The sequence below is a fragment of the Indicator indicator genome, chromosome 1 (assembly GCF_027791375.1).
Source record: "Indicator indicator isolate 239-I01 chromosome 1, UM_Iind_1.1, whole genome shotgun sequence".
In the NCBI taxonomy this organism is placed as follows: domain Eukaryota; kingdom Metazoa; phylum Chordata; class Aves; order Piciformes; family Indicatoridae; genus Indicator; species Indicator indicator.
The window spans coordinates 26,232,477-26,258,206 of NC_072010.1; the positions used below are offsets into that span (position 1 = coordinate 26,232,477).

Genomic DNA, 25,730 nt, shown 5'->3' on the forward strand with positions numbered 1-25,730 from the left:
AGTGTAGGAAGTTCAAGTTTATTCATTTTGTTTGCACAGAACAAAGACTTGCACAGGAATTTCAGCTTTTAAATTCAACAGTGACTCCACTGATAGCATAAACAGCCTCTTCCCTGTGTATTGAAGATGAAAACCTGGGTGGACTATTTGACCTGGAAACACTGTCCTCTTCTTGGATGACTAAGGGTCAGTCAGTGTCTTAATGATATGTCACAGTCATCATCAGTGGATATAGGTAGGACTGTTAATGAGTACACAGGAAAATCCTGCCTTAAAACATCATCTTCGCAGCAGCAGCATGATCTTTCATGGATTTTTTATGGATGCAAAGGGAGATTAAGATATAATCACAAGAAAAAAGCTAGAAACCTCGATAAAAAATAGACAATTTAAAAAGCTGGCTCAATGCAAAAGAAGAATCTCAAACCTGAATTCTTTCCCAAAATATGTTTAAAAAAAAAGAAAAAAAAAGAATAAAAGGTATCTAAATGCTAGACTGTGAGTGCTTGTTTAATCCAGTTGCTTGCTTCTCATTTTTAAATTGTTTATGTTGCAAGTTAATGCTGTTTACTACAACACCAACTTAAAAAAATGGAAACCGTCTACAGGAGGCCTTCTTCTTGAAGTGCAGCACTTGATTATTTTGCAAGCCAAATTGAAGCTCCATGCAATCTGGTTCACCAGACAGTGATATCCTGATGATTAGCAGTAACACTGCACAAAAATAGAAGACATTGCACTTCACAATCAACCCCAAAATATCCCTTAAAACCCATCATGACCAGCTGCTCATACATCAGAAAACACATTTATCTACAACTGTTTGCACAGGAAAAACCTTTTTTTTTTTTTCCCCCTCAAAAGAATACAATAAATTTTGTGGAGTTGTGGAGAGCAGTGAGGTCTCCCCTCAGTTGCCTCTTCTCCAGGCTGAACAGCTCCAGTTCCCCCAGCTGCTCCTCACCAGACCTGTTCTCTAGACCCTTCACCAGCTTTGTTGCCCTCCTCTGGACATGCTCCAGCCCCTCAATGTCCTTCTTGGAGTGAGAGACTCAAAACTGAACCCAGTATTTGAGGTATGGCCACACCAGTGCTGAGTACAGCAACATGATCACTTCCCTGGTCCTGCTGGCTACATTATTCCTGATGCAGGCCAGGATACTGTTGGTCTTCTTGGCCAGCTGAGATCACCACTAGCTCATGTTGGGTTTTTGCAACACATTAATAACCCTTGTGTCTTTGTTGCTGCATGGATGTCCATGTCCTACCTCCATCAAGACTGCAGACCAAAGGGTCTTGCAAGCACACCACCCCTCAAATGTTGGTGTAGTTCCCTCAGACTTATCTCCAGAGAGCCTGGATTTTTCCTTTCTTCTCTTCAAATCTAGTCTTTCAATGAGCCCTGCCAGCTCTTCTAGCAGTGGGGTTAGACTTGATGATCTCCAGAGGTCCCTCCCAACCCCTACTATTCTTTGATTCTGTGATACAAGGAACCCTTGAATAGTTAACTTGGTGCAAAAGTGAAATCTTGAAGTCCCTCACCAGTGTTTGCCACAGATCTGCTACAGTTTATAATAATTAGTTATATTACACAGCCTTCCTCTAGTTTCTTGATAGTCATGTCCAGAAAGAAACATCTCTGCCCTGAATCCCTGCCACCAGATGACTCAGCCACAAGCAGACATTCAGAACACACAAAATTCTTCTCCTTTCCTTATGTTATTTTAATAATACAATTGGATCTTTAAGAGGACCAGCAATTTGATATGGATTCACATTTCTCTGCTACTAAACCAAAAAAAAAAAAAAAAAAAAAAAAAAAGGCTTATAGAAAAGTAGTGGAAAAAAAGCAATTATGGTTTTATTAAAAACACAGATTGTTAAATACATCTGGTTCCTGAAACTAAAGAAAGTGCTCTCTGAAATGGCAGTAATAAATCTAATTTCAACAACAGTTTTAATTAAAGGCTAGAAACTAGAGCTTTAAATATTCACTTGCTGAAAAATGTAGAGTGTGCACTTAGACATCAAGAATTGAATCCAGCCTAATTAGCATCTCATATTCTATTTCATGCAGTTATCTTTTACAAAGCCCTCTCTGAGCTGTGTTAACCTGGAGAATGTTCATAAGTTCCTTCCTTGAACAGACTGCACCTTGTGTGACTCATATATCCTAGAAAGTAATTATGGAAGAAGCTTGTTTGCAATGTTTACCAAGGAGGAAGGTTTGGGAGTGTGCAATTTCTAGTATTTTTTGCCCCATGTGTTTCCAGGAATTACCTTCCTTAGAAAACTACTTCAACTGACTTGTAAAACTGTAAGAAATAACTTTTCCTCACCCTGTTATAACTCCATATAAAACTGAGCCAAATATGAAGCTCTGGTATGTTCCTTGCCAATCAAGGAATGTGAAAGATAATTTAATGCTCATGTTATTCAGAAGAAACACTATATATATGTTTCACTGCATTTAAATACCATGGGGCAATTAAAGAAGTGGGGATTAGTGAAAATTATCCGCTATGTAGTGCTTTCACTGTTTTAACTAAGCAATAAAACTGTGTAATTGTACAACACTAATTGAATGCAGCCACACATAATTGTGTGCCACCATATGTATCCTATTACTATAAAGACTGTCAATATTTTCTAAGCTGCTCTTGTGATCAGCGCAGATGGTAACAGTCAGAGAAGTTGTTCTCCAGGGTTTATTATATGGCTATAAAGACATCCCATGTCTTGACAAAATAAACGTGCTAAATAGCAGCAATTATGAAAAATGTTCCAATTAAAGCGTGGAGGACACCCTCTAGAGAACAAAAAGATGGCAGAAAATCACAAGTATTCAGCACACCCTAAACTCCTGGACAGCTGATGGTTAGGTGGGCTTTGCATGCCTTGAGGGTAATAAGGAATATTTAAGCAGTTACAGAAATAACTTCTGTTGCACACAGGATGTTGAGACAGGTTCATACATACAAAGATTCAGCAGCAGGGTCTACAGCTGATGGCAAGCATCAGCTCTATGCATGAAAATTAATTTGGGGGAAAAGAAAAAAAAAACAAAGAGAACAAAGGAGGTGAAAGTAAAGCTCTCCTAGGAGCTGGGAAGAGGTGCAATGAGGAGGCTCCAGATGACCATCTGCCTCTGGGTGCCCTCTCCAGAGCAGCATGTTCCCCTTCACCCTCCATATTATTCCTGTAGCAATGTTATAACTTTTGTCAGGCCATACTCATCCTCTTTTTTTTCCCTGATGATGGGGCTCTTGGCTCATGTTTGACCAGGGTAGATGCTATTTTTTTTAGCAGTTTCTGGAAAATGGGGGCAGGCTACTTCCTCACCCAGAACTACAAAGGCATCTGCCACTAGAGGAATCTCAACCATAAAAATCCCATGCCCTAGAAGACCGACCCGAGTCAACTTTCCCATAAAACCTCTTCAGTGTTAAGTAGGAATAAATGCACTAAGTCATGGCAGAGAGCACACAACTTGAGAGAACTGATATTATAGGTATCTTAAGCAAGGTTTTATGGCTGGTACTGGTACATGCCAGAAAACCTGGGAAAACTCAGAGAGCATTGAAATAAATAATCAGGAAAAATGAATTAATTCTCAGAATTTAATTTCTCAGAAGAAAACTGGAGAACACAATTGCTGCATTCAAGAGTGCAAAATTCTTGGAAAGACTAATCGCCAGGATATGTCTTTCATTGTCTTTAGTAGATAGAGTTCATAGAGATTCAGTCAGGGAAAGGAAGATTTAGGTTGTCAGTTTGGGGAAGCAGCTTAATAAAAACCTGCTATAGAATTATATAGGAGAAGCAACAGGGAAAAGAAGGACAATGAGATCTCTCCCTGGTTGTGCTCTGATGTCCTGCGTGATTAGGGCAAAACATTTACACCCTCCACATTTGTAAAACTGAGCTGCTGCTAATTACTCAGGTTGCTGCAGAAATTCAGAATAGTCTACTGAGGCCAAACCAGCTTTGTATTTATGAGAAGCTTGAAATCATACTGCAGCTTACTAAAGGTCACTTTTAGCGATCACTGGAACAACTCTGATGCTGTGTCCTGGGGAACAGTCTAGACATATCAGCTTATATTACTGTTCTTTTTATAATAGCTGTTATTCTTAGGAGACCTCTAGAATGTTAACTTTAAAAGTCTAATGACTTAAAAGACTGAAATCATCTTAGAGCATATGTGGAAGGAGGGAGAAGCACAGACCTCCTGTCATATACTTTCAAGTATTCAACCATACAGAAAGCTGAATCTTCACTTACCAGTAGATTCTCTGGCTTGATATCTCTGTGGACAATGTTCAGGCTGTGAAGATATTTGATGGCACTGGCCAGATTGTAAAGCATCCCACTGGCATCCCGCTCTGTGTATTTGTTCGTGGAAGTAATAGCATCAAAAAGGTCTCCTCCCTGGAGAAAAGTCACCGTGGCATATGAGCAACATTGCTTGTGAAATGACTGAAAAATTTAGGGCAGATCAAGAAGCATCATTTACAGAGGAGAGGGAGGGAGCAGCAGCACAGTTTTCTTGCAGGTATAAACTTGGCTATTATGATGACATCCTCCACAATGGCAACTGAACACATCAGTAACTTAGAACCATTTGTCATGGCTTACACAGTTAGCCAAGGGGCCAGAGTCTCTACTGCCAACCGTTTCCACTCGCTGCTGCTTTTGTAACACATCCAGCGCTTGTCAACCTGTGTGTTCAGAGCCCCTGCTGCAGATTTCTGGCACATCTACATACTTGTCTGTCATGATGCCATGTACTAACCCTTGTCACTCTTATAACCACAAACAGGCTGAAATAAAATTTTTGCCCGAAGCCTGACTAAATTCCATAAAGACAAAGGAACTCTGAGGAAAACTCAAACCAGCTACCTGTCATCACTGCTAGCATCTTTTAAAAGTCTGTTTCCCTCTCATAAAACTTTGAAAAGGTGGGGTTTAGTAACCATGTTCTCTATACACAGTGTGAAGTTTTAGATAGCTTGATGCTTCTTGTAGCTAATCCTGAAGAACTTCCCAGAATATATATCAGACAATTATACTGGAAGACACTTAAGAATTAACATTAGGATTTCACCACAGCTACAAATACAGATGGCAAATTGTGCTGTCTAATTCATCTAAAAGCTACTTTCAGTGAAAGAAAAACAAGAGAGAAAGAAAAAAAAAAAAGGACAATAAAGTGTAAGTTCTCAAAGCTGAAATCATCTTTACTGAGATCTGAGGCAGCTATGACATTTGGACTGTATTTCCAGAGCTGAGCTGGCAAAGAAGAACATGTGAGCACTTGGAGAAAGACATACACACAAAAAAAAAAAAGTTTAAAGAACAGATTTAGGTGGAAGCTTGACAGAGTGGAATTAAAACCAAACATCTTCTGAAACATACTATTGGTCCTTCAGCAAGGAAATACCATGAAGAAAACACAGACCAACAAAACAAAAAAAGAGGAGGAAAAGAATATTCTTCAAAACCAACGCAAAATATCCTTGCTGCAGTCAAAGCATTAAGAAAAAAAAAGCACAATACGTTATATTTTAAAGAAAAAGTAGGTATTTTCTGGAGGTCACAAAGGAGTTTGTTCCAGCTTTGCCAACTCTCATGATCTTATCAACAGACTCAAGTTATTTGTTGGGAGTTTTTTTAGGGCTATGTTCCATAGTAAACATTGTTTTCACCAAGACAAAGGAGGAGGGGGAAGAAACAAAAAAGGAATTTTTCCAGGAAAAGGAGGAAAATTGAACCACCAAAGGTAGGAAAAGACAAGAACCAAAGATTCCAATATGAGAAGGCAGACATTCATTGTTTAAAAAATCCAAACTATTAAAATGTTTGAATTTTTGAGGTGCAGCTGAAGTCTTCCAGGGCAGGTTTATTCCCACTGTAGATGCAAAACCTCAGCTTTGCCAACTGCTTGCAGAGAAGCCTTGTCAAATCTGGACCACATCAAAACCTCTTCCTCTGGCTGGTGACAGATCAAGATACATCCAGATACACAAGTGTCAAGGCAAAGGAAGAATAAAAGGCCAAATTAAACCAAAGAGAGGATTAGAGAAAAAGACCAAATATTTGGCAGAAGTACAATCCCATGTACTTCATGGCAGTATCTGATCCCTAAGTATTAAATATCCACATGCTGCAAAATATATAGGATAAATAATCTATCTTCCCTAAGATCCTTCCTATAAAGCCCCTGTACCAGCTGCTTTTTAACATGAGGTAGTGGATTAGAAAAATCTTTGGTCTTATCTAATATGTTCCAGATGCTCCAGAGAAGTGTCAATAACATCAGCAAACGATCTGCCTCCAAACAAAGAAAGCAGTCTAAGATGAGATACGAGGAGCAAGAAGGAAAGAAGCTGAACCTTTAAAAGAGAAGGGAAAATTTTGGCCTAAAGTCAGAATGAAAAGAGCAAATGTTATGTGCAAGGGAAACCTAAAGTCAGGAAAAGATAGAGCCTGCAGAGCACACTAACAGATGGTCAAGCCAATCTGAAGCAGAATAGTTTTCTCCATCTAAACTTTACTTAGCAAAGTTTCTTACCAGGTAGCCTGCTAAGACAATAGAATATATATTTAGTCTCTGGCATTCTTTGCATTTAAAAGAGAGGTGATATCCTGGAAAGAGTTAAAAGAGCTGAAAGCTGTATCAGACAGAATTGTTTTCAGACTTCCCTTTCCCTGAAGAGCACTTTAACCTGCAAGGTTCTGCTTAGCTGATCCACACAGCAGGTCACTATCATTTATTCAGGCAAAAGGGGTGAGTTCAGGATGACATTTCAGCTTTAAATCCCCTGTTCTGGAGTGAAATGGCAACATCTGAATACAGTTTTTATCATCTGCACACATGAGGAAGTATACTTGGAAGCAGAATAACCAATTATTTATTTATTACCTTGTTATGTAAATGATATAATCTCTCTTTTCTTCTGCAAAAGTGAAATCATATCCTGGAGTAGTAAAGGAAACTCTGCCATAAATCTTGCTTCTTAAATTGGCCAAACCTCTGTTAGGTTTGAATAAGAATTTTGTTTCGCTGTGTAAAAAGGCAACGTGCCAGAAATCAGGTCCTTGCTTCCTTTTACAAGCACCACTTGCAATGTGTTTATATTTGTATTTATGAAGTGCTTTTTCTTACACTTTACAAAGCAATGAATGGCCTTTCCGCCACGAGGTGAGGGCAGTATTTGCTGCAGCCACTTATGTCAAACATGTTACTGCCAATTAATTCAGGGTGGTATTAACTGAAACCGTGCTCTGCGGTATCAAGCCTTTTCTCCTTGAGTTTCTTTCCTGTCTGTCAGCTTGATGGAAAGTCAGGTCTTCAAAAGTCAGTCAATAACAGATGGTTAATCAATTTTAACAGTGAACACTATGAAATGGTAACAGTCAGCAAGCAACTGGTGAATTAACAATTAATGTCTTTCCAGAAATACCTTCCCTGGTGCCCATAGAGTATAGCAAGGCTTTTTATCCCAATTAAATATTAAATAGATGTTTGCCTCAAAGAAACAAAGTTGACTTCCCAGGATCAGGACATTTCTTCTAAATTTCTTCTATTATTCTACATAACAATAAAGAACATTAAAGCAGTGCTCTCAAGGCTATCTGAACTACAAAGATGTCTATAAAGCATAACTTCTATAGCATAACTAAAAGTACAAATATCTTAGTGTGTGCAGCAATCCTGAAGAGTTAAGAGAGTGTAAGAAAACAGATCTTTCCAGAAGGCAAGTACAATGGATGGTTTTCACAGGCTAGTTATTTTGTTAGGACTTGTCAGTCCCCTACTCTCTTATTTAGCTGAGTAGGACTTTGATTAAAATCCACCAGAGACTACAGTTTTAACATTTTTCAAGCATGAATAACACAGCAGGTTGCACCCATAAAACCAGCCACGTGCTTATGTCTTGGCATGTTAGACAAGGCACAGTTTTTACTTCTTAGCACACCTCATGGGGCCAAGATGAAGCATTTGTCAATGCAGGCTGAAGCTGTAGCTACATTACTTTACAATGTTGTGTAAGAGTATTGAGATACCTTTGAATGAGCTCTCATGGACACTGGGGAAAACCTACAATAGCATGAAACACAGAGTGAACTCACTTATCATATAAAAGAGCAGTAATTATGATTAAAATAGTGTTAGATGGCTAAAGGCATCTGATCTGAAGCTATGCTATTTCACACAACAGCGAGAACACAGCTTGTGTCACCACCACAGGGAAATAATGGAACAAACGAGAAAATCTCTCATTCTCCTCACTCTCATATTCCAACCCAGAAACTGAGAAGTTCTTTAAGAAACACTTGGACTTGGGATCACTCTATTGAAGATCTCAATGATGTGCCTACGTAAGAGCATCCCCTAATCTCCACCTACAACCAAAGCAAAGCAGACAGCAATCCTACTTGCCAAAATTGCTTTCATTCAGGACCTCTGGTGGTGCCTGTTTCTAATTACTGATGCAGAGAATGTCTGCTGAAGGTGACCACACTTTTAGCTTAAGGCAAGTGGAAGTGATCTGACTGTGAGGGTTCAGAGCGTCTGATTTACTCACAAGTGCTGAGCACACACATATAATAGGCCTGCACACAAATGCTGCTGCTGCTGCACAGCTTCATTGTAATCTTTGTCCTTAAACACTTAAAACTGTGGAATTCCCAGGTGTAGACATGATAGGCTACCTCAGGAGAGCCTGATGATCAAGATACAGAAATGGAGATGGCTGCTGGAAAGACCTTCCCACAGAATAACTGAGGAAGGAAGGAAGGAGAATTGCTAATCTCATTATCGAATGTGAAAACCAGGTGTATTCAGTTAAAGTAAGCATACACAACACGATGTCCTCAGTGGTTTTATGTCCTACTTTGTACAATTTACTCAAATGTATTTTTACCACCTCTTATGCACAGTGACATACTTGTGTTTTAGTACCAGAACCGAGAGCTCCATTCGTACTTCTTGCACTGCGCTGTTGACAGTATGGGGGCAAGAGATGAACTGGGTTGAATTCATAATCCAGTTTGAATAAGCAATTCCATCAGTGAGGGCAATAAATGCATACAATCTGGAAGTTATTATAAAGAAATAAATAGGGTCTCAAATATAAAATACTGTATTTGCAAAGTTACTTTTCAGAGCAGAACCATGCTTTGAATAGCAGGCTTTTTTCTTTCACTCCCCTGTTCCTCTAGCTTAAATATAGATTATTTTCGAGGAGGTGAGCCTGGCAATGTGTTAATACAAATCAGTGGGGGAAAAAAGGACAGGTAATATTGTTTAAATTTAATATAAATTCATACAATTTAATAAAATTCTATTCTGTCAAAGAATATTGAATTTTGAAGGCTGGTATTTATGGGTATTTGGACTGAGTTTATTTTCAATTCACCTCAAGGCAGATTCGTTTCCTTAAGATATATTTTTTTTAAAGAGACTTCTCTTGGGGGAGCAAATAAAACTGGTGATCTCCAGAGTACCGTCCACAGAGCACTTCTGAGTGTGGCTTTCAGAAAGTTAGACAAATAATTGAAATATCTGAAAGTTATAAAACCAAATCCGACAGTGGGTTACACATATTTCAGTAGGGTGCTAGACATGACTACCTTCAGAAACTACCTCCATTCTAAATTACTCTGTGATTGCATGATTTTAGTAGGATTTAGTGCAAATGAAATTTCCCAGTATGGCTGGAACAGTTCTTTGTAAGTAGCTTGCCTCCAAAATACCCACCTTTACAAGTTCCATGACAAGGTACAACTCAGTTGGCATGTCCATCTCCTCTATCAGAAGTACAATATTGGGGTGCTTAACTCGTCTTAAAATAGATACTTCATTCTGGATCATGTGTTCCTATCACACAAAATAAAATTTGAATGACTATGGGTTGGTGGGAAAAAAAATCACAATAAAAAAGCAGATAGAATTGGGACCTGCATGGATTTTTCAGGGTTTTTTTTTTAAAGTTACCACATGTTGCCCCCAGCAATATGGAAGGAAAACATCTAGAAACAACAGTGGTGTGATAACCAAAAGAGCAGAGAATAGAAGAGAGAGAAAGAAATGGAGGAAAAGACGTGTTCCCGATACAGAGAAACGTTAAATATGGAAGCTTCTTAGTTTTAAAAATATGATAGCATTTCAGAGAATCTTTCATTGTAGATTTCAAAAGCTAACAGTCACTGAGTATAAAACTGACATAGATTTGTTTAACTGTGCATGCTCTTTAGACATGATCAGTGTTACAATTACTAGCACTATTTTTTGGATTTCCATTAACATCTGGAATTAGAGGACATAATTACAGAGATAAAGAGCAAGAGTGCCCACACAAAACCATCCAACCGGAGAATCAACACATGCATCCAGAACACATCACAGCCTTTTATGCCAGTATTTCAAGAGTCTCCAGAAAGCAGGCAAAGGCCTCCACCCTAAAGATTCTGTCACTTGCCAAGAAGAAGATAAATACCAATACCTTCCAAAACCGATCTCTTTTGAAAATTGATTTTTTTTGGAAAAAAAAATAATCTTTTGGTCTCATGTGAATTTTTACTTACTTTCCCTCTGCATTTACTTTTTTTGATTATTTTCAGTGCGTATTCTCTACCAGTTGATCTGAAGAAAAAGAAAAGAAAAAAACTGTATCTTCAATCACATTGACTATTTTTGTCAGTCAAGTTTTTACACATTAAGTGAGCACAGTAAGTCTAGGCAAGAATTCCATTCAAGAGTTTGTTTTGTCAAGAAATGAAGCTTGGATTTGACTGAAACCGTGAACTCAAGTCAAATTTATTGAATACCTGTGCCTGAGAAAAAAGCATTAAGCATTTTTTTGGTAAATGAAGACATTTCAGGGTTTAAAACCAACACAAACCTTTTTTTTTTTTTCCTCCTTTCATTTTGTAGTTGTAATTGTGGTTTTCTGTAAAAGTATTATATAGTATTTACAGACAGAGAGCTTTTCAAAAAGAAATTTTTGTTTTCTGTTATTAAAAAACAAGCTAGGGAAAATACTTATTTTAATTAAAATGAAAAGACATTTGTTTGCACATCTACACTCACAACTGCTATGACAAAAAAAAAGTCAGACTTTGGAATAATGTTTTATGCATTCAGCATGTATATGATATTTATCAGAGCTAAAGGTGATGTTTATAGAACAGAATATGAAAGCATGTGGACACAGCAGGAAACTATAGAAAATAAGTTGAGGATGAAAACACATTTCCTTTCAAACATTTTTTGAAACCATATAATATTTATTACTACCATATATATCTATATTATATAGAATGCTAACACAGAAGAATAAGCTTGTAGACAAGTTAACAGTATCAACTTCCATTTCTTAATCAAGTTACAAAACCAAAAAGATGTCTGCAAGGATGACATCAAGGAGTTCTTTTCACAAGCTCTAGTTTCACTATAAGGTTAAATAGAGAGTAGGTAATATAAGAAAAAGTTCTTACTGAAATATTTTCATTTTGTAGTGAGTATCTAAACAGTTCAAAAAAGTCTACTACATTGTCCTTAGGCATATGTTTGGTTAAAAAATAAAGACAAATATAACCTCTCAAGCATATGGGGTGATCTTTTTTTTATTCCTCATTGAGTAAAACATAGTTAAGCTGATACATTATATTGATATACACTAAGTTAAACAGAGAAGTGAACGTGCCTAAATGTGTACACAGTCTGTCAAACAGAACATGAAAAGTGAGTCATAAACTGAGAGCACTTTATCAGGAAAATGACTGGGCATTTTCACTGCCATATTTAAGCATGGAGAACTCCTCTGGCAATGATATACCACTAGGTATTAATTTAAAGGAAAATGGGGACTTCAGTAAAAAGAAAAAAAAAATTAGTTTGGTTTGAGTTCCCAGGTCAGCGGGGAACAAAGTCTGTCTGCTTTAAGACATCAAAGAAATCAGACTGGATGATGGTGTTTATGACTCAGGAAAAAAGTACAGCCCAGCTGTCTGTTCAAGACTTCAAGCGAATTAAGAACTTCTCATATCTATAGGCACCTGCAAAGGATTCTAATGCTACAGACTCCAGAAATGGGTCACACTCCGGTTGGGGTGCCCCTTCTCAGTGCTGCTGTTCGGTGCCTACAGTCCCAGATCAGTGAGGGGACAGGCAGAGATATGGACACTATTTTAGAGGAATGGAAGGAGAACTTAGGAGAAGGAATATTAGAAATTAAGATATCTGGGGTTCAAACTGAGATATAATATGTCCTCTATCAATAGGAGTCTTTTTCAAGCTGTTTAGTTTCCCTAGGAATGCTTCCTTTCTGTCATGAGAAAGGAAATTAATGGTTTTTGTTGGCCATGGGAGACGTTATATACTCCAAAACACTGGGAAATCTGAGCTAGTGAGGAAATGTCAGAATTTGGAAGTATCTGAAAGTTAAAAATGAACACATATAAACCCACCACAGGACAAATTACACATACAATGGAGCAGATATGTAACGAGCAGATGACAACTCTGACTGCTCTCTGTTTTGATAAAAAGAAAATTAAAGCTAAGAAAATGCAAATCCCTTTCCCTAAAAAGCTGCAGAACCGCAGGCTGTCAGCAGCACTGCAACTTACACGCCTGCCAAAAAATACGCACGGCCATGCCAGAAACACACAGTGAAACCGGCACATCACCTCTCACCTATCACTCAACCCAAACAATAAGAAGGTGCCACACAAAGTAGGAAGCATGTTATAACTGGATAAAAGTCGGAACCTGCAGCACTACTGCAGGGCACAGAGCTAGACCTCTAGTTCATAACAGGGCTCCACAACGCAACCTCTGGCTGTTTTAACCTTCTGCAAAGCTCACCGAGATTTTCATTGCACTGGAGAAGAAAATCTATCTTCATTATTTTTGTGTGTGCATTAAATGTATTTGTGTATGTCTGTGTCCCTGGGTGTTCATAGATGCACAGGATGGGATTTAGAAGTCCTCCCATGAAAATTCTGAAGGTAGTGTTTGTATTCTACTTGAACTGTACATTGACAGAGGAAAACGCCTGTGAATGCGCTTATAGCATCAGTGGACATGCGCTGGTCTTCACAGCTATGGAGAAATATCCATGTGATCAGCAAAGATGTGTAAGAACCAATGCCTACTTGCTTAACACCTCATGGGGCTATTCCTTTGAAGTCTAATGCACACAGGATTTGTATGTCAGAAGAAGGTGGAAAAGTTCTCCATCCCAAGTATCACCCCATTAATTCTGACTCTGAAAATGATGGACATATCAGACTTTGAAGTGAGGTGTTTTTTGCTTAGGACTATAAAGAATGTTTTTGAAGGGATTTTATACATACTGGCTTTAATTTACCCTCTGAGCCTTTAATTTCTGATTCCACACTTGTGGCGGCAATGGTATACCGCTTTAAAAGTGGAAACCAACAGATACAATTCTATTTTAATTTTCAAACTTTCTCAAAGCAGTAATTCTCTGATATAAATGGGATCTATGAAACAGAATAGCTTAGAGGCTGTAAGAGTATGGGAAAACCTGAGTAATCATGCTATTTGAGCAAATTTTCACTAGATACATTGTATTATTGTATCCTTCGGGAACTAGTGGGATAGACAAGAGGACAGGAAACAGTTTTCATTTAAACTCTTTAAAATGTGGTAATCAGTATTATTTTTAGATGTGGTGGAACCTATGCTTAATTTTGTTCATGTCTTTTCACTCGGCTTGAGAGTTATAAAGTGCACTCTAGCACATTTGACTGTCTTGTGGCATAATTGGTATTTTCAGCTGAGCGACAGCGTAACAAAACCTCAACCTTTTTTAATTTTGACTTGTAAGCTGTTTCTCTCAGTGACTACTCACTTTCAGCTTGTCTTTTTCTCTTTTTCGATATATATGTTTTTGCCTGTGTTTTTCATCAGCCATACATTTTACAGTGCCTTCTTGTATTCATATTGTGTTGCTTTCCTTCCTCTAGGTATCCATATCCCCTAGTTTAGTGGTCAGACCCTGGGGTTTGATCTAAACAGCTATCACCCTCCAAATGACCAGCTCCACCATGAACTCACTCTTACTGAGCTTGGTCAAGTCCTGCAAGCACTCTGTCAGTTGATACAAAATCCAGTCCTCTCTCTTTCCCCAACAGCTGTCTTCATGGTCTCTGACTTGCCAGTTTCCTTTCCGTGAGCCAAACTCTTTCAAATGCAGAGTGGGACCTGACTTCTTCCAGAGAGATTCTAGTTTAAAACCAGCCATGCTAATTTATCATCAGCTGCTATGAGATCTAATCTTGACTAGCTCTCTAGGGTTTATATCAGACTCTTACAGGATAAAGAGCAAAAAAAAAAATTCTGTCTTTGAGCCCAAAGAGTCTCATCTCCAGAATATGATAATAGGGGATACAAAACTTCTGTTGTGGAATTTTGTTATCAGACCTTGACATCTCTTTTGTTCCTTCTTTTTGGCATCTCTAGCTCTAGCGGTTCTCTACACTGCTACTATCTAACATGAGCAATCTTATAATCATTTCACATACAGGTACCTTTTGTCTTCTTTACCCTGTGTTCTCCTGTTTTTAAGAATACTACCAGAGGGCACCTGAAGATCTGCTCAGAACACTTCAGTATTTGTTCCCTATTTTTCACACTCTTAGTCTTGTACATGTTGGTACAGTTCAAACCTGGCTCATGACCTGCTTGACCAGATTTAGAAACTGGTCAACCTGGACACTTTCAGGAACATCAACATTTGAGGTGACTTCTCTAATCTGAAGTGGATGTCTAAAATTGGTCTTTAAGTGTTTCTGTTCTTGCCTCAACTGCCATTCAGTAAAGGACACCTGAGAAGTTAGATTTTGATGTCTGCAGTGCAGCCTCCTAAGGTTGGATGGAGATCCTATAATGGCATAGAGCAGGCAAGCAGGAAATGGATGCCCATTTCATTAAAGGTAAACATGGAAGAGGTTACTCGTCAGTGTCAGATGGCAGAAGAGATGGATCCAAAGTCAGGTCTTTGTGCTGACCACCACCACTACACTGCTCGCACAAAACTTCCTGACATCTCCTACATGTGAATGGTTTCATTGGTCTACTGTAAAAGGAGAGTTGCAAGCATACAGCACAAGAAAAGGCATTTCAGTGCAACAAGAAAGATTTCAGAAAAAGAATTCTTAAAATCATGTGGCCTGAAGCAGAAAAAAAACCCCACATATTAAACACATAAACAATTAAATTCATAGATTGTCCCTTGGACTCACTCCTTTTTTTCATATGAGAGGGCATTAGTCTAGTTTTTCAGTCTGGCATTGAGACATTACCTTATTACACATCCTGTATTGTACAAATAAAGACATGCTCTAGAAAAAAGCATTACATTTATGATATATTTACAGTAATGAGCATATTATCCTCCTCACCTTTCTATACACTCCTTCACAATAGCAAAATTTCCATCCCCTATAGTCCTTCCAACTTTATATCGTTCTGCTATCGATGCTGGAACCTGGAAACCTTCCTCCAACACTTCTGAAAGAATCATTAGTACATTTTTATTGTTAGTGAAGGAAACACAGATGTTGCACATAACATGCATTTTAAGTCTATGGTTTGAGGAGCCTGGAAACCATTCAGAGTCAGTATCTCACTTACTGTACAGTGAAACCATGCTGCTGACATTGTATATACTCAACAGGTTTCACACAGATACAATAATGAAAAATAAGACTTCTGGGGGCTCAAACATACCACCACTCGAGTGTTACATAGTTTACCATTCCCACTGCAATATGCCCCCAGGACAAAACCAAAATTGTATTTTTTTAATTATGAAAAGGCCTCTGTGATCTGCACAAGCGCAGACCAGCCTCCAAAAAGGGCTGGAACTCCTTGACACAGCATGATTAAATATATGTACCAAAGAAGTCCAACACTCAAGCACTTATTTTATTACATCCTGTAAAATGAGACATCCATAAAACTCCTCATGTGCTAAGTGCTGGTTCTCCCCCTCCCCCAATATTAAATATTTAGTTTTTAAACAAATGTTCTCAATAATACTACCTTGCATGCAACCTGGGCACCAGATGTTTAGGTAAAAATTGCCTTACACAGTATGTAAGCATAAGAAAAGTAGTTTCATGTACTTTAGTGCCCATTCATGTACCATTATTTTTAAATGTATTTGAAATAGCATATTACAAATACCTAACATGCCTCTAAAAGCTGACTTGTAATCTGCAGCTGATACAAACTGCTATATAAATATCATAAAGTAAAAAAAAAAAAAAAGCCTCTGAGAATGTGACTTGAATTTACACTTCAAGACAGTAGTTCTAACCATAGCTTTACCTGTCCTTTGTTCCAGTTTAGTATTAGAAGCGAATGTAATGATAGAAGGAGGCTGGGGTTTGCCTGAATTCACAGACAGCATGAAGAGTTACTGTCAGACAGGAGCATACACACACACTTACGTATGTGTGTATGTGAACTGGCAGTATTTGAGCAGACACCATCCCTTAGCCAACTTGCTCAAAGCCTTGTACAGGGTGAGACTAATAACTCTTGAGTAAAGACCTAGGACTGCAGTGTGTTCTTCAGTATCTTGACAGAGGAGACAAAAAAATTACTGAAATAATCCAGTCAGCACTGAGTCACCTGCAGAACCAGTGTCACCAGCATCCGGTAACCAAAGCACCGCTGAATAGCAATGTCCAGATCAAATCTGATCCCGAGTGAACCAAACTGGTTTGCTAATACTGATGAGTCTCCTCACACAAAGTCATCCAGCCCACAACACTCCCACCTTCTCCAGCAGGAAGAATGACTCATTTCCGACACAGCTGCTGTTATCACCACATTGACTGCTTTGAAATGTCAGCCTTCAAATGTTACCTTCTGCAGGTCCATCATTTTCATCCATAGAGCTGCAAACTTTGGTGGATGCTAATGAGGTAGAGGAGCCACTGTGTTGGGAGCTCTGGAGATGGAGAGACACAAATGAAAACAGATGATTTTTAATGAGCACAAGTACGCAGCATGTTCCTGCTGGACACACGTCCCAGAGAGGCTTCAGTGTTCCCTATGCAAAGTATCAATTTACTTTGGTGGAGGGATATGTGGATGCCTTGGAAGATTCCAGTTTTTCCACTGAAATTACACATTTGGTAGCCCTGCATACATGGAGATATTCCTGATCCATCACGTGCAGCAATGTGCTGCGACACTTTTATGTATGGTCCATTAGCTTCTCCCTATTCCACACACATTTTGCCAGAGAAAACCGTGGAGCTGTATGCCCTCTGCAGGCAGGAGACTGCTTCCTCACCGACACCATTAACAGGGCAGGCACTAGAAGCACGAATATCTGTCGGCTGAAGCTGGCTTTGTTATGGGCAGAATTCCTCACTTTTATAAGCCTCCTTCAGGTGAAAACCTCCCCAGTTGTGTTCTAGAAGGGAGAAAGAATTATGGCAATGCATGGTGAAAGTAAAATGTCATGGTGAGTAGCTGGCATTTTTGTTAAAGCATTTGAGTGGGTATAGCTCACTTAAGGTATGATGCGTACCCTGGGTTTAAATTCTTGTACAGTAAGTGTCTGTGGTTGTCCATACAGCTAAGGAGGGGAGGACAGTAACACTATTATCTCTAAGAGCCTTGTAGCCACTCAGCTTGGATGTTAGAAGTATAGCAGGCAGGATCTCACAAGGAAAGCCTTCCAAAGCACTTATCAATGTTTATCAGTAAGGTATGAGCTCTAGGCATGTACTTTAGGAAGCCTGCTCCATCACACATCTGAAACTACACAGACATGAGATGGACTAGATATCACCCAAAACTTTAATCCCATGCTGCATAACAACTGTATAAACATATCTTCAGGGTTTACCCATCTTCAAGGGAAACCAGGAAAAGCTACCAATTTAACAGTGGCCCTTTCAATTTACAGCAAAACTGAGGATTCTCTCAGGTCCTTGTGTTGCATCGTAAGAGAGAAGTACTCAGAGGATTTCCAAAAATCTTTCTTAGGCTCACATAGTTCACATGCTAAGAAGTTACACAGTGATGCAGTATTTAATTACTCTCTTCAACCTATATATTGCATAAATTTCAGGCTGTACTGTATGAAACTATTAGGTCCTTATCTGTGCTTGCAAAGTATCCAGATGCCCACAGCCGAAGTGCCAAGCCACTTTACATATTTAATACAGCTTCTTCAGGATGATTTCTCTCTTCTGCCACGACAAAGCACAGCCAACAGCTGGAGCAAGAACAACTCACAACGCAGCAGCTGGGATTTTTGCAAAGTACAGAGCCAGGGAGAAGGCAATCAGCAGAGTTAAAAGCTGCCCAGCGTGCTGAGTTCATTTGAATAGACTAACTTTTAATTTCTCCCATAACAGATTAAGGTCAGATGATTTAGACAAAGGCTGAACTTGACCTATTTTTCACTAATAATTCTGAGATCTTGCACAACCCTTCTATCAAGAGATTTTTTTTGTTTCTTTTTTTTTTTTTTCTTCTAATCAACTCCAGCTCATTCTTTTCATCCATCCCAGCATTTCTTCTGAGCTTTGATCAGAATTAGAAATTGCATTCATCAGTTTTTGGACTACTTTTGCTGCCTCTTAGCAAACAGAAGTGAGCACTGACTGATTTTACGCCGTTCTCTAAGATATTGCTGCCATTGTTTCGTGATTAGGATGTGTTTATGCACGTGCCGCTGCTGTGCTGAACTCTGCAGGACATCTCAGTAAAAACTTACCTCGGGTTCATTTTTGAACAAATGAGGTGGTGAGGACCAAGGCAATGGGAAAATACTAGGAGTTCTCATGCCTGGAGAAGTCACTGTCAAAATCTAATTTTATAAACATGTAATGAGAGAATTGTTTCCATTACACTCCTGTTTGTAAATTAAGCAGAAAAACATGTTTTCTCTACTCATCTTGCTGCATCTATTTGTTTTCCTAACAGGCATCCAATTTCTTACTTCTTTTTGTGCTCCAGAGTATTTTCCTAAAGGAATTACAATATCTTTAATATTTGTTACATATACAATCAGGAATGAATCTTTATAACATCCTAAGGAGTACAATACAAAAAAGTTAGTGCTAGATTTTCAACAGATCGTCAAACAACTGCTTTGTTCAGCTTTTTGCCTTTTATACTATTCAGCAGATGTTAGGTCAAGACTGTTCACTACACACCACTGCAGCTTGCTTTAGCAGCCATCAGGAGATGGTATGAGACTTTATGGAGTCTCATACCCATTGTTCTCATTTGTGATAATGTGAGATGTGAACTTCAAGACTCAGCTCAACGGCCACATCTCAAAATAGGTGCCTAGAGAGACTCAAATTTCTAATTGGGAACCTAACTTCTCAAAGACCCTCAAGATGAGGCTTAGCTGTGAACTAGGACTCGTCAGTCCTTCCAAATTTAGGCTTTTGAAGGGCCATTTCAGCAAAACACTTCAGCAAGTGTTTCACTTTAAATACAGATAGTCTTACTGGCCTACACACGTCTGAAATTCATTCCTAAATATGTCTTAGGTATAGCTCCCTAAATATGTATTAAGCCTAGATTTAGTTAAAGAAATTGGAAAAAAAAGAGGCCCATAAAAATTGAAAAGAAATAAAACATCCGTCAGATTTTTAAGTGCCCCTAACTCCATTCTTATTGACATTACATAAGGACTGGAAGAACTAAATTGATGCATTAGCAGCATATACTATACCAGAGGTCTGCAAAGAAAGCATACAGCTCCTTCAGTGAGATGTGTGTGAGAAGCAGAGCTCGCTAGTGAAAAGGAAGCAGTTGCTAAGAATACATTTACTAAAAAATGCATACTGAGGTTTTAAAAACTTTAAACTTCGAGATTTTAATATTAATTGAAAAATAGGAAGAAAAAAACCCATATTTTCATTACCTTTGCTGAACCTCTCCTATTAAAATATTAAAAAGAAGTCAAGAACTTCACATTTGCATATATCCACTACGTCTGCTGATAGACCCTCTTTCACCATTAAAGAGATCTTACTAGGTAAACACGACACAAATATTTTTGTCTTTATTCAGTGCACTGGAACAACACACAGGCATTTATTTATTTATCTTCAGCTAGAAGAACATTCCATTTATTTAGACTTTAATTAGCTCGTTGTTCTCACAAGCTGAAAGCCCTCCGGGTCCAGCAATCCTTGTGGGTCTCGGTGTTCCTTCCAGTTGGCTTGCCAACCGTGAGGCAGTCTGCCGTGCACACTGTTGCTCTCACAGCTGTGGACCCCATCAGGGACATTGCAGATGGGGAGGGGGAAACCCAAACTCTAAGGAAGCATATAATCCCTTCAACACACAGACCTTAATGCAATTAGCTGTTTTAATTTTAAGAGATGCTGAGGTGCTTGAAATGTCATCACTTTTACATAGATTTAAAGGGGTCCAGTTACACAGGTTGCCAGCACATGGCCATTTTTATGGCACACCTCCATAAAAAGTGATGGCATTAAAAACTCCAAGTCTTTAGTGTAAGGATTTCAGATCCTATTCAGGTTTATATAACAGATGGCCAGCACACTACACATCTCAATGATGTGAATGGAAACATTAGCACTATAGAGTTTCATTCGTGTCTCACTGGGAGATTTATTTAGCAACTGCTTTGTAAATAGTTTGTATCTCAGTGGAAATGGTACTAAATCCATGAAAAAAAGGCAGTAAAATATTACTGCAATTTCACTCTCCTCATACTCAACTTTGTCCAAAATTAATCTTAAAATCCCATTCCAACTAAATAGCAGGAAATATTCTTGTGGGGTACCAGTATCAGCAGTTAGGAAAAGAAACTTTAGCAAGTAGGGCTTGGAAGTTTGTTAATGCAATTCAGATTCCTGAATCTTCCTGTATTTTCCAAACCTCTCAAAACCTTTAGTAGCGCATATGGAGTCTACAAAGTCTCTCAACAATAGATTCCTTTGTATTTTCCTAGCACGAAGGAAGCATCTGGATGAAATGTGAGCAACAGAAGTGCACACAGGTGTAATGATAAGTTTGGATCTCAGGCAGAGTTGTTCTCTTTCAGAAATGGGCTAAATGAAATGAAGATTAAAATTAGCAAAGTGTAAATTCAGTATGAAGGCTCAGGATAAGGGAATTATTTATATCTTTAAATGATGTTTCCTAAGACTTTTCCTAAACCAAATAATAGTACAGAATTAAAAACAAACAAACAAAAAAAAACCCACAAAAAGCTATGCATGTCAGTAGTATCTGCAAGATGAAGTTCAACTCAGCACAGATAAATAGCATTAAACCCCAAACTAAACAGTTAAGCAACAAGGCTCATGCCCTTTGGAGCCCATACTAGTGTTAAGTATGGTTAAAAATAATCTTTGCAAAGTAGCTGTCATGGATTTCTCATAGTCAGTTCCTTAGCCTAAAGATTATCATGGCAAAATAAAGACAACTGTCTCATGCAGGTATTGTCTTTGAAGGGCTCAGAAAATTCCTGTAATACGTTAGTGTTAAGTACAAAATAAGTGAGTCAAAACAACGCAATGGCACATCTCTAGAGAACAAAAGAAGACAAACTTGTTTCTTTTATTATTTTGTTTAGAAAAAAAGCAAAGGGTTATGCTGTAACTCCCTCTCCCAACTCTATTCAGTGAAAAATGGTTTTGATTTTCTTTTGTTTAATTGTTTACATTTTTTTGCCCAGACAGCTGAGATGGCGAAAAACGTTTTCACATAAACAGTACAGAGTTGGCAAAAAACTGAATTCATGAAGAAACATCAAATCCATAGGCCTTATATTGAAAGAATGGAAGCCTGTGGAATTCAATATATATAGAAAGAGAAATGATGCAATTATTTTCTTTTCAAATTTGGACGCTGCACTAAACTGACACATAAGATTCAAATTTATTTACAAACTGTTTAATCCAGAAAGGAAGGTCCTGTTTTATTAGACATTTACCAGAGACCCTACACAGGGAAATTGTATGTTTTGCTTCATTTATGCAATTCAGGATTTACACAGTTTGAAGAAGAAATAAATTCAAATGACACAAGCTATAATCCTGTGCTTGTTGTTCAGAACTTGTGTTGGTTTTCTTTACTGAGGGATTGGAGGACAAACAAGAGGGATTGCGGGACAAACGAGAGGGATTGCAGGGAAATGAAGCTGACAGACTGAAGTTAAATTTTCAAGCTGAAACACTTTTTTAATAATTAGGATCCTCTTATTAAGCTGCAGCATCGACTCTTATACATTCGTTTGATTTGTGTAATGAGGCAATCCTGGAAGACTAACCTAATTTTCCCTATGGTATTTAACAGTAAACTTAAATCTCTTAAATCAGTAAACTTAAAACTCCACTAGCTCCTAACAGCTGCTTCCAAAGCTGAGCTATAATTCAGACTGCAGGCTCATTCAACCTTTGACATCCTCCAGAAAAGATTGATGATGTAAAAAAAAAAAAAAAGTATCAGTTTTGTGGTATAGGAAGTTGACCTGTCATTACTGTATCCATACTGCAGTTAAACATAAAAAGTTACAATGTGCAGTGACGCATCGTGAAGGTTTCCTTTTTCTTTTTCTGAAGTTATATACAGGTTAAAATACCCACTGAATTACAGAATAAAAATTAAAAGGTATTCAAAGGAAGTTCTTACGTCTTTTACCTAATTTGGGGCATTGCACAAGAACCACTTTTATTTTTAATCTTAACTGTTACCTGGTAGAGACAGAAATCTCAATTATTTTGTTTCTACTCCACCTAATTTGTATTGTACTGTTTCCTTTCTATGTTTCTATGCTTCTCTTTAAGACCCTATTTATTAGCAACCAAGAGGGTTTCAAAACAAGAACTTTTATCAGGCCCCAGGCCCATGGATTCCTCTAGGAGGAGAGTGCCTGAGCATCAGCTGAAGCATCAGACTGGCAGATGACATCTCAGAAATTGTAACATCTCTCTTCCCCCGCCCCTGCCAAACAAAAAAAAAATGAAATGAGACTATAGATACATATTATTTTTAGAGTGGAAAGATAAATCAAGAAAACAAGGTAGTTATTTTAAAACACTGTGGGTATGTTTCAGCACTTCTAGTTTTTCACAGGCATATTTTCTTAATACTTGTCTTAAGAGGAGTGCTGCTGTTGCTGAGTTGTCAGCAGGGATCTCAAACTTTCCTTTGAATAACCTATTAATTTCCCACTTCATACTTCAAATCTCTGTCATTGTATACACGCAAACTCACACACAGGCAATTCAAGGCAGGTATATTTACTGTCTCCAAAAGACCCATTAGAAATCAAGCTCTTATGTGAAGGACCTTTTACATCTACACACTAAGTTTCAGATTTTATGATTTAAAAAGGCACTGAACACATCTACTATTTAAAGGAACCCACTTGGATGCATGAATCCCATATGCTTAACTAACTGAACTGTTAAATGGACAATGCTGATCCAAAATAAACGAGTAATACCCACCACCAGCGTTTGTTTTTGTTTCTTTTTAAGCCTGTTAATCATGTTTTCGAAATAAACTCACCGAACAGCGGGTATTTTTTAAATATATTTATTACATCGCTTGCAAGAATCTACAGCAATGTTAAATCTAGCAAAACAACAAATTACAACCAGGATGACACGGTCAAATATGAAACACAAGTACAACACAGTATGGTGAAACAATGGCACAAAAATGAAGGTGATTTTCTTCAGCTGATTATATGAAATAAAACATTCATCGGCATTTGTTTTTGCAAGTTTTACATTTTTTTTTTTTTGTTGATAAATCAACGGGTTTGGTTTTGGTTTCCTGTGTCACATTAATACAAAAATGGTATATTTTAAAAAGCAAATATCCAACCACTTTTCTTTAAAAAAAATAATTGTATGCATAACTTTTTAAAAATCTTAAACTTATGTTGTAAATGTGCCAGTATTTACAATATCATAGTGCAACTAACAAAACGAAGACGCCTTAGCACAAACATTGTTAGCTCCTCTTTCACTAGCGCCCAAATTCCAAAACACTGTATTGCAGGGCAAATCACAAACTAATTACCTCATATAACATCAGACAACAAGTACACACTGAATACAATACAGCTTTTTTTTCATACTTCACTGCTGAGGGTTAATTTAAGCAAATTTGAATATAATCAACATGCGCAAATACAGACACTAAAATGTATACGAATACGTATGTGCACCGCGTGTGGTTTTAATCCTTCGCTAACATGTGCGTACACAATGCATGTATCTACATACCCATTGCCTTCCACGGGGAATTAGGGTGCTCAGCCAGTCTCAGATCAGGTGCAAGGTGGAAGAGGCAGCTGAGAGCCAGCTGAAACATGTTACAACAGCGAATGCAGCTCATAACAGCCCCTGCTGCTTGGCAAGCCCTGCGTTCTGAATTGAGGGGTTTCCTGGTGGGTAGCACACCCATCTCCAAAGAGTGTGACAGCTACTTGCTTGTTTTGCTTTGCACATAAAACTGCAGCTGGCTGCATGACATAAGGTTATTTTTCTATAGACACTCATAGTTACAAGTTCTCATCCCATCACTAACAGATAAATTGAAAGTGAAGATTAAATAAAGGACACTCTTGTGTTCGGTTGTATGCCATTAACTGGATACAAGAAAACGCACAGACAACATTAATCAAAGTAGTCATCAAGTCATGAGGTAATTTAGCACCATAAAGATTTTCTGTTTGTTCATTCCTGTACTATTTTTGACAAAACAGTAAACTTGTGTTGATCTGAGGTTCTTCTCTACATAGCTGTTAATTTATCTTAACCTTTATAATCAGAGAACACTTTTAGTAATGCACTGCACTAAAGAAAGTTCATGTGGCAGTGTGAAGTATGAAACTGTAAAAGCAGAGGCTATTATTTATTTCAGTTGTTAGGCCACATAATCTCAACTCAGGTGTTCTTCAAGGCTGTTTAACATTATGTGTCCTTATAATATGCATTTATAGCTACAATATTAATGCTCTAGATTTTTCATTTTATAGCCATATATGCCCTGAGAAAATGTTTTAAAGAGAAAAATAACTAAATATAGTGTGCTGTCAATTATTTTAGAAATTCAAAAGCAATTTTCCCTTTGGATAATGAATGGTAAAGACTTTACCGATTTCAACAAAAGAACTTTCAGCATTGCATGACTTAATGTACTGCAGAACAGTGCAGTTCAAGAGGAGACACAAGTCTGAATGTGTCAAAATAATACCATTTCAAGTTTATGATTAATGTTTTGTCTGTGTACACATATTTGTGCATAAGGTCCTATCCTTCCCACCTGGTTTTGCTACTAATTTCAAACTGAGTGGAATGTAGCCCTTGTTTGTATGTGAGATCTCTTAAAATTCTACAGAATTCCTCGGGGAAGCTGCTCACAAGTATAGGTTGGTGCAGCATCACTGACTTGAACAGAGATGTAGTGAAACCCACCAGATGAATGTCCTTCCATTAATACATTCTCCTCACATATTTGTTTAAAGCCACAAATGTGACATAACTGTGCATGGATTTCAAAGCCATTAATCTATATGTATGTGTGTGAATGTTTGTTATGTGTGTGTAAATATAAACATATACATTCTGTGCTTCACATGTGAACTGATTGTTACATAAAAGAAGAAAAGAGATTAAAAAAAAAACTAGAAAGTTGTAGAAAGTTGCAGAAA

At 37.9% G+C, this 25,730-nt stretch overlaps 1 protein-coding gene across 2 annotated transcripts in view; it reads right to left on the reverse strand.

Moving 5' to 3' along the window:
• DCLK1 (doublecortin like kinase 1) overlaps positions 1-25,730 on the reverse strand; it is a 247,403-nt gene that overhangs the window by 26,413 nt on the left and 195,260 nt on the right. For both annotated transcript variants that reach the window (XM_054399446.1, XM_054399454.1), the window contains exons 6-10: positions 16,916-17,000; positions 15,442-15,550; positions 10,594-10,651; positions 9,767-9,886; positions 4,285-4,431 (exon numbers count right to left, since the gene is read on the reverse strand). In XM_054399446.1, coding sequence (XP_054255421.1) covers positions 4,285-4,431; positions 9,767-9,886; positions 10,594-10,651; positions 15,442-15,550; positions 16,916-17,000 — 519 coding nt within the window. The remainder of the gene's footprint in view (positions 1-4,284; positions 4,432-9,766; positions 9,887-10,593; positions 10,652-15,441; positions 15,551-16,915; positions 17,001-25,730) is intronic.